This window comes from Balaenoptera borealis, assembly GCF_965194805.1.
Source record: "Balaenoptera borealis genome assembly, chromosome: 6".
NCBI classification, from domain to species: domain Eukaryota; kingdom Metazoa; phylum Chordata; class Mammalia; order Artiodactyla; family Balaenopteridae; genus Balaenoptera; species Balaenoptera borealis.
Window position 1 is genome coordinate 56258145 of NC_138863.1, and position 15666 is coordinate 56273810.

A 15666-nucleotide genomic window follows, 5' to 3' on the forward strand; every position below is an offset into this window, starting at 1 on the left:
ATGCCTGGCTCTGCCAAAAGCTAGTTCTGTGATCATTTTTAACCACTTCACCCCTCAATTTTCTCAAATGTAAAAGTAGAGAGTTGGACTAGATCAGGGAGGGAAAACACCTGATACTATAATCACTCCTATCTGTCTGTGCCCATGGCAGACGCTGTTAATCAATCACTGAAACTTTTCTACCAAACTAGGAAGCTGCTTCTGAATTCTTCTCAGCAAATCATTGTAGGCACTCACTACCAATCAACCGGGGTTAGCAACCAAAGTAAAACTTACTTGCCATCTTTGGGCCAGAAGATCTCTAAAGGTTTTTTTAATTCCAGTATTACTCAAAGGTCAAAATGAGAGTCTGTGCCAGAAAGAAATATGTTGGCAAATCTTACTTCCCTTTTTCACATTCTAGCCTCTGAATGTTAAAGACTTTGCAAGGCCTGTCCGTGAGGATGCTCTGCTATTCCGTCATTGCATTTTGCTTTTGTTTGTCCAAAATGAAAACAGTTTAGTGGATTTTCCCCCTAATTCTGAACATGCATACTGTAAAAATTTGAACAATGCAGAAAAGTACAAAGATGAAAGTGAAAAGTATCTGATATTCAACATCCATTATTAATATTTGGTAACTGGTCTTAGAGACACAGCTCTAGGTGTGTTTTTCTGTACTCTGTTTAATTTCCCTATACAGCAACATTCTGTATGAGCAACTTTGCATATCACTTGGAAGATGTGGTTCTTAGTCTCTATGTACTCATAAAATTCCATCTTTATCTGGAGGTTCCTATTCTGCTGAGTGAAACTTTGCAAATATAGCAGCAGATTGAAAGAGCAAAGGGTCTTTAGATCCTTACCATCAACCACTCTTAAAGATGTGGTCAAGTTCTCCAGGTTCCACTATAGTAAATACAAAATGGAAAGATTGGTAAAGCTTGTGGTTAAAATTCAATCTGAAAATGAGATGGACCCAGTGTCTTGGGAGAAAAGTAGGTGTTCCTCCCTTACCCGTACACCCCACTGCCACTTCTTTTTTTTTTGCTTATTACTATAAAAGTAATATATGTTTATTTAGGAAAAATGAGAAAAATAAAAATCATCAGTAATCTAACTAAGCAGAATAATTGTGGTTAACGTTTTGGAGCGTATATGTTCAGGCTTTCTTTTTCCTATGCATATATTTTTACGTAGGTATCAACATACATAATTAAAAAGCACTCTTTTAAACTTGTGGGGTTTTCTCTTTACTCACTGCATTGCAGTTCCTGTAGAGCACTGTTTCTACTATGAGCAGGAAACTATATGAGTTAAAACTGGCTTTGGTGATATACAACTCTTTCATTTCATTTCAGAGCAAAATGCATTGAAATGTTAATTTCTGAGAATTTGAGGTGATTTGGGTAAGTACCTTCAATGTTATTTTCATTAAGACCTAAGGTTCTATTTAATTGCAATTAAGATGACTTCCCTGATTTAGAATTAAATTTGGATGGAAGTAGGCAATTCAAATATGGCAAAACCTTAAGATGTTATTTAAAAATCAACATAATTTTATATTTCCTTGCTTGATTTTTTTGAACACATGAATTAAAGTATATTCCAATTGGAAAAGGAATAAAAGTGAATAATAGTCTAACAGAAATTAAATTTAATCTTTCTTTTTGAAGACACATATGACAAATTTTGAGAAAATATCAAAAGAATATTTCATATTTCTTTAAATTAGTGGGCTAGATGAATACTTCTTTCTCCAGTCATATTTCAAAGTCAACAAACCTAAGCTAGAGGTATTTAATATATATTTTAAATGTTTGAGTGATTCCTTTCTAAACCAGCATCTTTGAGGTCTTTGGAACAGATGACAGTAAAATGAAATTCTTCTGATACTTATGTTTTTAAATACATCTCTTTAGTATAGTTGTTCTCAGTTGCTAACAATAATTTCCTGTCAAATGTAAAATGCTGCATGTAAAATATTTTTCAAACTTAAAATGGTTATGGATAAGCAATCAATGTGCCTTTTCATTTGTAAAAAGGAAGAGGAAGTAATTATGAAGCAAAGCCATCTTAGAGCAAGATGAGCCTTAAAAGTTTACTTAGTGCATCCCGTTCCTTTTAGAGCTAAGAACATTGATGTCAGAGGGGGTGATTCTTTTCAAAGTAACACAGAGGAACTGGAAATGGATGTTGACCCCCGAGTCCATGCAACCTCTTTCACTACTTCTGCCACTACTCCCAGGAAGTGAAAATCATACTCATCCCCATTCAACGTCTAGAATGCCAAGTATAACATAAAGTATTTACCAACCTAGCTGTTGTGGCCAACAGATGCCAAAGAACTTAACATCTAATTGGAAAAGTAACAAATAGAATAGACAGGCAATGGTAAGTGATACAGAGCACTAAAAATAGTAGAAGATGATTTCCAGTTGGGAAGGATAGGGACATCTTTATAGAGAATGGTTTATTTGAATCAGGTCTTTAAGTGGGCATGAGATTGCAGGAGAAAGAGTGAAAGGAGGACTTTTGGATGGGAAACCGATGTGAACAAACATATAGAGGTAGGAAATCATAGATATAGTTGGAAAAAAATGAAAAGACTAATTTGACCAGGGCATATGATTTGCATAGAGGATGTGGTGATAAAATTAAGAAAGACAGTTGGAGCTCAGTGGTTCTTGTGCATTATAACTTTTTAAGGATTGTAGACAGGTAATTTTTATAATATGAAGGAAAATTTTGTTTGTGTATTTCTACGGTGTTTTTTTTTTTTTTATATTGTGGCACCCAGGTAGCAAGATGTAACTTTATGAACCTACTAAAATTGGTCCACATGAACTTTTGAACTGAAGATTTTTAAAGTTTCTGATGATTCTTGATGTCAAATTTGTGGTATTCCTGACATTTATAAATAACTTTCTAAAACCTACAGAAGTAGTGAATTATGGTCCTAGTTTCACTCGAAGCTGTTAAACATTTGGAGTTCAACAGTAAAGTTTTTGTGGAAGAAAAGTGATAATTAAATGGCCAAGGAAATAAGTAATTAACATAGAATTTTAATTAAAAAAAAAAAAAGCTTAGGGCTTCCCTGGTGGCGCAGTGGTTGAGAATCTGCCTGCCAATGCAGGGGACACAGGTTCGAGCCCTGGTCTGGGAAGATCCCACATGCCGCGGAGCAATTAGGCCCGTGAGCCACAACTGCTGAGCCTGCGCGTCTGGAGCCTGTGCTCCGCAGCAGGAGAGGCCGCGATAGTGAGAGGCCCGCGCAACGAGATGAAGATTGGCCCCCGCTTGCCACAACTAGAGAAAGCCCTCGCACAGAAACGAAGACCCAACACAGCCAAAAATAAATATATAAATAAATTAATTAAAAAAAAAAAAGCTTAGGTGGAGACTTGGCATAGTGTCACTTCCAGCCTCCTTCTGTAAGTTAAAGCAAGTCTCAGGGTCAGCCTGGCTGCAATGTTGGGGGACTACACAAGCACGTCAATATCGGGAGGGGGCGTTCACTGGGCGCCATCTGTGGAAACTAGCTACCCGATACGCTTAAATTGTAAGCTGGACAAATTTAGAATTTCAATGATAATTCCAAGGGAGTTTGGATATTTTCTGGCTCAAACATAGAGTACAATTAAAAGGAAGTGAAAAGAAGAGGGAAGAAGCCTCAAGGTGATGAAGGATTTTGAAATAGTAGGTAGTTTCTTGGGCCTTGCAAATTTGGCAGATTAGATCACGGAGAAGAAGCTGAAATAAATGGGTCACTGCATCACTATCCAAACTTTTAATACTTGGAAGGATTACCTGATGATGCTTGTTTTTTATGAGAACTCTGGAGCAAAGTATTACAATTCTGCCCTATCTCAAGCATACACGGAAGGTTCTCTTTCTAAAGATGGCAAAGAACTCAGACATCAATGGAAATGTACAAGGGTTAGTAGAATGTAAAACTAGTTGAGAGAAAAAATAAAATAGCAAGGAGAGCCTGGCAGTAAAAGAACTCCCATGGCACCAGGACAAGAGAGAAAAGCCAGCATTCTCCTGGAACTTCTCAATGCATAGTATCTGTGTCCTCATAGCACAATATATAAGTTTAGAGGGCAAGGCCTAGGTTCTCACATGAATATGATCTTACTTCAGAATTCTGCAAAGACCAGGAACCTCCTTGACGTGGGTGGTCTGAGACTGGGGTTCCCTGTTCTTATGCTGAACCACCATTCAATGCCAAACAGCTTTTCCTTAGCTGTTTTCTTTATTTTTCTTAAACATGTTCAGACTCTTATCATATTGTCCTCCTCCCTTTGAAAATACGTACTTGGCAGGTGCCTGAAATAATATACTCCCAGTAATTGCAGTTTTGCAAAAGTAGAGTTTATTTCATTCAGTCTAAACTCAATGGAAATTTGTTGCCTAACAAGGAAATACCAAACACTTTATAAACTCCCGGAGGGCAGCAACGATGTCGTATGTGACTTTGTTATCTCCTGCCTCCTGGGCTCACTGTCTACCTTCTCGGATGTACTAATTTTTATAAGTAACTTGAATTGTTAACAATATACTCTTGTGCCCTTCTTTGACGCAGAAATATCATTTCATTTTGTCTTCGCATGTTTCATGTCAAGTTCATTGTAAATCATTTCTCCTGAGCTTGTTGTTAGCCTGCAGATCATTTTGTAGGCTTTTCACATAACAGCTGAAAGAGTTTAATTCAACTTGAAGAAACTTACTTCATTTACAAGCAATTAATTTGGGCTTCACTTACCTTAAGGAATATTCGAACATGTAAATTTACAGATAAATCCTGGGAGTGTCAAATTATGCAACCAAGAGAAAGTAAGTTCTTTGCAGCTTTGGGGGCATTGGTCGACTGTAGTCAGGCTTTTTTTTTTTTTTTTTGGGCGTCAGGTTTTTGAATGAAATAGTAAAACCGGTGCCAGGAACTGTCTACTTCACCTGGTTTTGCATAATTCCAAGAAGTTAGAAACTGAAAACCAGGCTTGTTAAAGAGTTAGAAAGATTGCTATTGCATAAGAGAAAAAAGCAAAACCAAACCATTTATCTACTCTCTTTTAAATCATAAGATTTCACAATATTCCTGTTTTCAAGTACTTGAAGTTTTCTCTGGGCAATGATTAATTTTTAAATAATTGTTTTTAATGTGGAACGTAATACATACTCATCGTAGATTTAAAACATACTTAAAGTAACAAAGAGAAAGATAAAAATCATTCATGATCCTAAAACCATTAATATTTTGAGGAACGACTTTTTTTTTTTTTTTGAGGAACGACTTTTAATTTTTTTTCTAGGTACATGTTTTCACAGAACGGGTCCACACTACAGTTTTATAACTTGGTCTTTTGGATTTTTATTTTAAAAATTATATCGTGAGTACGTGAAAAGAAAACTTATGAGGATTATGACATGTAGTAGCATCGCACGGTGTTAGAGGACGCCATCTGTGGTGTGGCGTGTACAGTCTGGCGGGAAAAGAACGCTCCGGGTGGGCAACATCGACCACTCTCCGACCAAAAGAGACTTCATTTGCCCTCGGCGACTAGAGCCTGACGAGAGTGCAAGGCGTGGGAGTAAGTGGAGGGCGTTCAGGGTGACCGCGAGCACAAACTCCCCGCGCGGTCCTCATTTCCCCCGGGCAAGTCCCACTGGCCCAAGCCCCGGAGGGGAGGCGGGGAGAGAGGGCGGCGCGCGGTGCGCTCGGCCTGGGTCCCAGCCTCCGGCCTCCGCCCCCGGGACTGGCGCCACTCTCGGGCGGTGGGGTGAGATAAAGCGGGGCAAGGTTCTGCAAGTCCAAATCAGGGAAGCGCAGCTCCGATACCAGCGCCTCTACGGGTTCTCCAGGCGTGTTTGTTCCAACTGTTTAAACTTTCAAAGCACCCGCACCCCAGCGACCTTCGGCCAACAACTCTCAATCCCGCGGGCGGAGAGCGTTGGCTGTATTTGCGGGGAGGGTAAATTGAGAGCGGGGGAGCGGGGACCTAAGGCGACCCTCCTCCCGGCATCCCGCCCGCGGCCGCCCACTGCTACCCCCTCCCGCGGCCCTTTCCCGCCCCAGGACCGCCAGCTTCTTGCGTCAGCCGGAGCGGGGGTGGGGGATTTTCGGAAGCTCAGCCCGCGCGGCCGGCGGGGGAAGGAAGGGCCTGGGCTCTTGCCCCGCCCTCGGGGGTCGGGAGGCGGAGCCGGGCAAGAGCCCGGCCGGCGAGTCGGGCCGAGTCGCGGAGAAGCTAGTTCCTAGGATCCTAGAGAAGCCGCCGCCGCCGCCGCCAGTACTGCCCTCTCTGCACCGCGCCTCGGCAGCCGGGACAGGGCCACCGTCGGGGAGCCTCAGAGCACCGTCCCTAGCTCAGCATGATGGACTTGGAGCTGCCGCCGCCGGGACTGCCGTCCCAGCAGGTGGTGCCAGGACGGGGGCGGGGGCGCGAGGGAGCCGCGGCCCGGGAGGGACAGCCGCAGCTGGCCTCTCTTCCCGTCTGTGGCCTGAGCCGGGACTGCTGCGGCCGCGCGCGCACCAGAGCCGCTGCGCTTGCGCTGGGGCCGGGGGAGGGGAGCTGGGACCAGAGGGCTTGCGAGGGTTGTGGGGATGGGGCCGGGTGGTGGGACTGACAGTGCGTCCGCAGCCCCCGAGGGAGACTGTGTTGGGGTTGGGGGGCTACGCCCTCGCGCGTGGGGCGAAGGGCATCTTTAACCACGCCCCGGGCCGCTGGAGCCCTGGCCGGGCCCCCTCCCGAATTTGAGCGGCCCGGAGGCAGCGGGGCAGGAGGGGGCGGACGCTGGCGGTCTGAGCCGGCGCGGCCCGGCCCTTCCGGGACTGTGCGGCTCCCCCGCCTCGGAACCGGCAAAAATGTGCCTAGTCACGGGGCCGCTCTCGGGGGAACTGAGGTCTCCTTTGGGCTGGGAGCCGGAGCCCCTCCTCTGCCGCTGCCCCTCGGCCCATGACCTCCGCGGGCGCGGGCTGCGGCGCCCTCACTCCGCTGGGCCGTCTGAGGGTGCTCCTGTGCAAAGTAATCGATCGGTCCATCCATGGGATCTCCCTTAGGCAGCTTGGCGAGAATGCCCAGTCCCCAGGGTGGGGGCGGGAGGAGATCATAAAGTGCCCAGCGCGTTAGGCTGCCCCGACGTACAGCGACCGAACCCCGCCCCGCGCGCCCCCTCGCGCCCCCTCGCGCCGAGGGAAAGGTTCGGGTTCGGAGACCGGGAGTTTTCCCCGTGCAACACGCCGGGAAGTGGCGGCGGGGCAGTGGACTCTGAGGTCAGAGGCGGCTGCGCCCCCGGCCTCTCGATCCCGGCGTGGTGCCTCCCGGGGGCGCACGCCGCAAGCGTGGCCTCGGCCGCCGTGACAGTGGCCGGTTGGCTGTCACGGCGGCCCTCAGTTGGCCCTTTCCTGCTTTATAGCGTGCAAACCTTGCCGCGCCGGGGCCAAGGGACAAGTTGGAGCTGTTGATCTGTTGCGCAATTGTTATTTTCCCCCGGGCGGCTTTGTTTTTGGATTTAGCGTTTCGGAATTGTAATTCCAAAATGTGTAAGGCAGGATATTCTGTTCTGTGCTGTCAAGGGTAAGAGTTTCGAGTGTAGATTAGAATTTCTGTTGTTTTTAGACTGTTAACTACTTTTTGTTCTTTCATATATTGATTCTCCCTTGGGTGCTTTATATAGTTTTCCTTTTCTGTTTGAGAATTTGCCTCGATTTCTTATTTTGTTGCTTCATTTGCGAGGGCAGAGGGTGGGACAGTTGTGTTTCATAAGGCTTTGCTAACAAGTTCTGTAAATTGTCACAAATGTGAAAACACGTTTCTGTATATACTTTGTAGGGACTTTTAAAGGAGTAGATATTTTTATTTCCAATTTTTGTGTGTGAATGGGTTCTTTGGAAAAATACTTGGTTCAAGGAAATGTGTAACTTATTAGGAACGGTAAATACGTTTATGCTCTGGAACGTCACGTTTTAGACTAATCCTGAAGATCTAAAGTAAGGTTTTGAGTTTTTGATATTGTACTAATTGTGCCTTTTTTTTTTTTTTCTTTAAAGCTGTATGTCTTGAACTTTCCCCTAGTAATGATTAGGATTGGATTCCCCCTTCCCACTAGTATGAAGAAGTAAATTGTGCTTTCCGATTTAGCTGCTGTTCAAGACTAATCCTTATAGCCATTTCTTTAATACTCTGTATGACCCAAAGACATATAATGCTAATAGACTTTAGCTTTCCTAGATTCAGGAATGTAGCCTAGAGTGTTATTAAAAATTTTTTTTTCTTTCTTTACTGTGTGATTTAAGATTCCATCTATACTGCTTTCTCTTTTAAATGTGAATTTTCCAATTACGTTTGTTAAGGTAACTGCTTTTCCACCTTTTGTAATCAGACGTCAGTTTGCATATTTGAAGACTATAAAAAAAAATGGAATAAAATTTGGAATCAATTTCATGCCTATAACTATGATTCATATTAAATCTTTGTAGTCCAGAAAGATTTGAAGAGTTAAAAGTGGATTCTAACCTTTTGTCAAAGAAACACCAGGTGTGAAGTGGTACTGGGATACAGTTTTTCACCCTCTGTGCGGAGGAGGTGTTGATGAATAGCAATAAAGAGAGTTTTATATTCTTTATTTCCAGTAGCTGGAAGGAACCATCCATTACTCTTTTCAAGGGTGTCTTGGAGAAAGTATTTTTGTATATGAGGGATGAAGTTGATCTTGGACTAGACCAATGAGATAACTTTTAAAGAAAAATAGGACAGGTTTCTCATCTCTTGAATCAATGTTGAGCAAAGAACAACTTGACTTTTTAGATATTTGAAAAAGATCTCTTGGTAGATTGTGAAAGATTGTAGGAGGGTAAATACATAAGTCACATAAGTCTTTCTGCATTAAAAATAACTTGGGCCATTTGGGACTCTTTCTTTCTTGTTAACTTGGGTTTTTATAAACAATGCTGGGGGAAAAAAACCTCAAAACCCGACTTTCTTCAGGATAACCAGGAAGAATTGAAAGCCAGATACATTAGTTTTCTTTCTTGATTTTTATTTAGAATGAATTATACTTACAGAGCTGCATGAAGAAAAGAACCCTCTGTGGACTATAAGCACATTTTTTTTCTGGGAATTTTCTCTCTATTGGCTGAACACATTTAAAGGGGATTTTGCATAAATAATGCTTCCTCTTTGATTTTTCCTTGATCTGTGGTTAACTCGTCACTGTAAACTCTTGGGCTCAGGAAGAGTTCGGCACTAACATGGTTATAGATGAGTTATTGAGTATTTCCTTGTGTGCGAGGCAGCATGATAATTGCTTCATGTGCATAATTTCGCAGTAACCCCATGGGAAATACTATTATCTCCAGTTTCTAGGCGAGGAAAGAGGCGTACAGCCGCCCCGAGTTCTGGTTAAAGTGACCCAACTACTGAGTGACAAAGGTGGGATTCAAACCTAGGTAGTCTGACTCCAAACCTAGGTAGAATGACTCCAGTTCCAAACTGGACCAGGACTAGTTAAACTTTAAACAGGAGGAAACTCTTACACTTTAAAAAGTGGATAAATTGAGAAAAACTCAGAGAAGGACAGGCAGGGATTTAAAAGGTTAATCTCTGCACCTTTTCTAGTTATCAAGAAATATAATAACTTTATATTTTGTGTTTGTGAGAGGGGAGGTGGACCTTGAATACAGTGAAGGTAAATACAACCTATCAATTGGACTTAACACATGGAGGTCTTTTAAGCAAGTTGCACAGGCCTAGCGGGGTTTAATTTAGAGAGGCAGGACTATTTCTTAATATAATAATAGTTTTTAAAATTCTTGGTATTTCATCAGTGTCCGAGATTCTGCCTCACATTTTTCAGGGACTCTTTCCCTTTTTCTTAATTAAAACTCTTAGTTCCTGGAGTCTTTGTTTAACTTTATTTGCCTTGTTAGTTGGTACATTCTCCTGGTCCGTTGGCTCTTTTTATTTTTTTAACATCTTTATTGGAGTATAATTGCTTTACAATGTTGTGTTAGTTTCTGCTGTATAACAAAGTGAATCAGCTATATGTATACATATATCCCCATATCTCCTCCCTCTTGCGTCTCCCGCCCACCCTCCCTATCCCACCTCTCTAGGTGGTCACAAAGCACAGAGCTGATCTCCCTGTGCTATGCAGCTGCTTCCCACTAGCTATCTATTTTACATTTGGTAGTGTAGATATGTCAATGCTACTCTCTCCCTTCGTCCCAGCTTACCATTCCCTCTCCCCGTGTCCTCAAGTCTATTCTCTACATCTCCATCTTTCTTCCTGTCCTGCCCCTAGGTTCATTAGAACCATTTTTTTTTTTAGAGTCCATATATATGTGTTAGCATACAGTATTTGTTTTTCTCTCTCTGACTTACTTCACTCTGTAACACAGATTCTAGGTCCATCCACCTCACTACAAATAACTCAATTTCGTTTCTCTTCATGGCTGAGTAGTATTCCATTGTATATATGTGCCACATCTTCTTTATCCATTCATCTGTCAGTGGACACTTAGATTGCTTCCATGTCCTGGCTATTGTAAATAGTGCTGTAATGAACATTGTGGTACATGACTCTTTTTGAATTATGGTTTTCTCAGGGTATATGCCCAGTAGTGGGATTGCTGGGTCATATGGTAGTTCTATTTTTAGGTTTCTAAGGAACCGCCATACTGTTCTCCATAGTGGCTGTATCAGTTTACATTCCCACCAACAGTGCAAGAGGGTTCCCTTTTCTCCACACCCTTTCCAGCATTTATTGTTTGTAGATTTTTTGATGATGGCCATTCTGACTGGTGTGAGGTGATACCTCATTGTAGTTTTGATTTGCATTTCTCTAATGATTAGTGATGCTGAGCATCTTTTCATGTGTTTGTTGGCAATCTGTATATCTTCTTTGGAGAAATGTCTATTTACGTCTTCTGCCCATTTTTGGATTGGGTTGTTGTTTTTTTGATATTGAGCTGCATGAGCTGCTTGTATATTTTGGAGATTAATCCTTTGTCAGTTGCTTCGTTTGCATATATTTTCTCCTATTCTGAGCGTTGTCTTTTTTATGGTTTCCTTTGCTGTGCAAAAGCTTTTAAGTTTCATTAGGTCCCATTTGTTTATTTTTGTTTTTATTTCCATTTCTCTAGGAGATGGGTCACAAAGGATCTTGCTGTGATTTATGTCATAGAGTGTTCTGCCTATGTTTTCCTCTGAGAGTTTTATAGTGTCTGGCGTTACATTTAGGTCTTTAATCCACTGTGAGTTTATTTTTGTGTATGGTGTTAGGGAGTGTTCTAATTTCATTCTTCTACATGTAGCTGTCCAGTTTTCCCAGCACCACTTATTGAAAAGGCTGTCTTTTCTCCATTGTATATTCTTGCCTCTTTTATCAAAGATAAGGTGACCATATGTGCGTGGGTTTATCTCTGGGCTTTCTATCCTGTACCATTGATCTATGTTTCTGTTTTTGTGCCAGTACCATATTGTCTTGATTACTGTAGCTTTGTAGTATAGTCTGAAGTCCGGGAGCCTGATTCCTCCAGCTCCGTTTTTCTTTCTCAAGATTGCTTTGGCTTTTTGGGGTCTTTTGTGTTTCCATACAAATTGTGCAATTTTTTGTTCTAGTTCTGTGAAAAATGCCATTGGTAATTTGATAGGGATTGCATTGAATCTGTAGAATGCTTTGGGTAGTATAGTCATTTTCACAATATTGATTCTTCCAATCCAAGAACATGGTATATGTCTCCATCTGTTTGTATCATGTTTAATTTCTTTCATCAGTGTCTTATAGTTTTCTGCATACAGGTCTTTTGTCTCCTTAGGTAGGTTTATTCCTAGGTATTTTATGCTTTGTGTTGCAATGGTAAGTGGGAGTGTTTCCTTAATTTCTCTTTCAGATTTTTCATCATTAGTGTATAGGAATGCAAGAGATTTCTGTGCATTAATTTTGTATCCTGCTCCTCTACCAAATTCATTGATTAGCTCTAGTAGTTTTCTGGTAGCCTCTTTAGGATTCTTTATGTATAGTATCATGTCATCTGCAAACAGTGACATTGGCTCTTTTTATTTTGAAATAGTGTTCAAAAATAAGTTTGGTAGTGAAGATGTTTATGTATATGGTAAAGAGTGGGACAGACAGGGTTAAACCTGGTTGAAGGAAAGTGGGAAAAATGGGGAGAATTTGAGTTGAAAACAGCTAGTAGAAACCTGTTGGCTCAAATTAAACACTAATCTCCTGTTCTGGCATTTCTGATTTGAAGCAAGCACAAGGGCTCAGGTCTGTCTAATTGAAGCTTTCTTGGGGTTTTGAGAACAGTACATTTCAAAATTAAATACTTTATTTCTTAGTCCTTATTATTAAACAAATTGTTTTCAGAATTATTGTCTTATTTGCCTGAGTTAAGGATGCTGCAGGATTTTTTAGGTTTCAGTGTATGATTTGCCTAAAAGTTGGTCTGACTAATCCCAGGGTATTTAACAGTGGTCAAGCCGCTTCTGAAAGTTTGCTGGAATCTCTTGTTGCACACCAGGGTATAGCAGGACAGATTTACAGATTTAGTATTTACTAAATACTAAATACTAAATTTACTAAATTCAACCTGCTTCCTTCACCAATGGCTATATGTTTAAGTTTACTGTAAAATGGAGAACAGAGTTTATATTTTGATAATAAGATTTATAGGAGTTTTAAAAATGTAATTACCACCTGCTTTTAAATATGCTCTAACAAACATTTATTAAAGAGGTTCTAAGCTACAGGCCAAGCCTTCTTTCATTGATAATGGTATGTTTTCTGGAAATGAAAGCAAAACATATGTTCAAATGTATAACGTTCCCAAAAAGTGTTAGAAAAATACAAATGGTGTTCTTACACTAACTTTCCCCGCCAAGACAAAACAAGATGGCTAAACAAAATCCTATCTTGCCTAAAGTAGGAATTTTCTCTGGGTTAGCCCCTTCCACAGTAAACACTTTTTAACTATTGGTACGAAGAATTTTAGGAACACCGAGGATAGGAAGCACTTGAACCTATCGTTTTTATGGCATATGTCCTGTAACACCTGCGTATCACAGAGCCTTATATATGAAAATCTTCCTCTGTGTGTGAGCACGTAAGTTTATTTGGCCCAAACTCTGGTAGAAGTGAAGACAAACACGGGACGTAAGAAGTATTTAGAGCACCAAATTCATCTTTCAAAGACCCTGTTGATAATTGAGAGTCACTGTAATCCATCAACAGCCTGTATTCTGTTTTTTTAGTTGTTGTTTATTTTCTTGGCCACGCTGCAAGGCTTGCTGGGATCTTCCCTGACCAGGGACTGAACCCGGGCCACGGCAGTGAAAGCCCAGGATCCTAACCACTAGGCCACCAGGGAACTCCCAACAGCCTGTATCCTGAAGGATTAAAAAAATTCCCTGGCAATGCTAAGTTAGTCATTCTGTTTCTCACAAACTTGGAAATTGAAACTTTGGGGCCTTTGATATCGGCAGCGTACTGATGAGATCCAAACTCTCCATTGCTTTTCTTCAATCAGAGAAGAATGATTGGGTAAGAAAAGAAAACTATCAGATCATTTTGGCTTTGAAGCCTTCTTCTGAACTTAGAGTTTTTATTTTCTGCATTAGGCAATTCTCTAATTGCTTTTTAAAATCTCTGATACTTGTCTTATGTATGTATCTATGTTTTTTTCCTCTACAGCTAGATTGTAAGTTCCTTGAGAGCTGGGCATAGAATTTATATTTCTCTCCTCTTTAAACAGCTTTATGAGATGTAATCCGCATACTATACAGTCCACTCATTTAAAATGGACAGTTCAGTGACTGAGTGTATTCAGAGTAGTACAACCATCATCACAGTCAATTTTAGAACATTTTCATCACCCGGAAAAGAAACCCCATATCCATTAGCAGTCACACCCCATTTCCCCCAGACTCCCTTAGTTCCTGGTAAGCACTCATTATTCTCTCTCTCTGTGGATTTGTCTCCTGGATATTTCATATAAATGGAATCATAGCATGTGTGGTTCTCTGTGACTGGCTTCTTTCACTTAACATGTTTACGCAGTTTGACCATATTGTAGCATATATCAGGACTTTGTACTTATTGCCAAATACTATTCCATTATATGGATACACCACATTTTATTTACCCACTTATCAGTTCATGGACATTTGGGTTGTTTCTACTTTATGTGTATATTTTTGTTCCCTGTGGTAATGGTTCTTAAAATTCACTGTATATTAGAGTCACCATCAGTATTTAAAATACTGATGCCCAGGCCTTATCACCTCATTATATTAAAATCTCTGGGTGTGGGACCCAGGCATCAATATCTTTTCAGGCTTTGGAAGGAATTCCTTTGTGCAATTAGGTTTGAGAACCAGTACCCTAGAGAAGCTGGCACAGTGCTTGGTATCCATGAAAGGTATTTATATTTGTATAGTGATTTAGAAAATCTGGTTAGGATGTTGCTTAATTCATGAAAGGAAATGTTTTTATATTTGATCACTGACCTTCACAGCCTTAAGATTAATACCTAAATCTGGGAAATGTGTTTAAGATGCCTGGTGAATGTTCGAAATTCAATAAGTATAATTTGAGCTCTTTAATCCCTCATGGAGATTTGGGTGATAATTTTATTATCAAAAGGTTTTCCCCAAGTGGGTTAGTAGAAGTGTGTTTGGTCAGGAGTGTGGCGAGTGATAACCTGCAGCGTAGATTATTTGGCAATCACATAGAAAAGGCGGTAAGGACCAATGCAGGGCACTGGGGAGGTTGGAGAGCCTGGAGGCCAGGACCCGACACTGCCTCCTAGAGGAAGCTCTGAGCTCTGCATCCCTGGGCCTCTATCTTCCTCCATTAAAAAACAAAAAACTTACACCTACAAGGCCACTTTTAGCAACTCAGCTTTTTGATTCTCTGTATATGCTTGGTAAAGTCAACTTTATATTCTGACCACAGTAGTTATCGTTTGTACTTACCTGGATGGTTTCTGGTTTACACTTTGGAAACTGGGGCTAACTTCTGAATTGTTTGCGAGTGTGTGTGTGTGTCGTGCAGCACACTCGAGGGTTTGGTTCAGGGCCTTCTGAAGCTGCCTCAGCCCTGCCTTGCAGACAGGGTGGGAACAGGGCCAGCAGGGCGTGGGTGCCCCGAGCCAGCCGTGACCTCTCTCCAGTGTTGCCAGGCCCCTCTTTGTGTGGCCCAGGTCCAGTCTTCCCCCGGCCATCACCTGATGGGGGGGTACATTTAGTCTGCCCTCGGGAAGCTGCCTGCTTTTCTAATTCTAGTCATCAGTAGTTTGAAATTCTTTTAACCTGTCCCTCCTATTATTGTTTTAAGATTTAAAAAACAGTCCTGTTCTTTCGCTTGTTTTGTGCTGAATGATGTACCTACATGTTTAAAGTACCTTAAAACAGAAGGATTTTGGTGTTAACGGTATTTGCAGTGCATACTTGTATTTCAGTGAATCATTCTTCGCATTAAATGCCCTTTCCCTTTCCTGGATGTAGCCGATTTTGGGGTGGGTTAGTGTCCACCCCCAATTCTGTTTGGGAGGCAGGGACAGTATTAACTGTATGTAAGGGGCCTGCTGCTAAACGGTATAGAAATTTGCTTTACTCCAGACTTGACAGTCTTGTGTGTGCTCTGCTTCAGCACAGAATTGTATGGATTACATGGATGCAGAAC

General features: G+C 41.5%; 1 protein-coding gene across 4 annotated transcripts in view; it reads left to right on the plus strand.

Moving 5' to 3' along the window:
- The first annotated feature begins 1365 nt into the window (after positions 1-1365).
- NFE2L2 (NFE2 like bZIP transcription factor 2) overlaps positions 1366-15666 on the plus strand; it is a 40034-nt gene continuing 25733 nt past the window's right edge. Inside the window, exon 1 of one of the 4 annotated variants that reach the window (XM_082395641.1) lies at positions 1366-1388. Coding sequence is in view for 2 of the 4 variants with exons in the window: in XM_082395638.1 (XP_082251764.1) it covers positions 6936-7004 (69 nt within the window). In the remaining 2 variants the exon portion in view is untranslated. Of the gene's footprint in view, positions 1389-6122; positions 6397-6851; positions 7005-7407; positions 7557-15666 lie in introns of those variants that run through there. The other 3 variants (XM_082395639.1, XM_082395638.1, XM_082395640.1) reach the window with 3 other exon arrangements.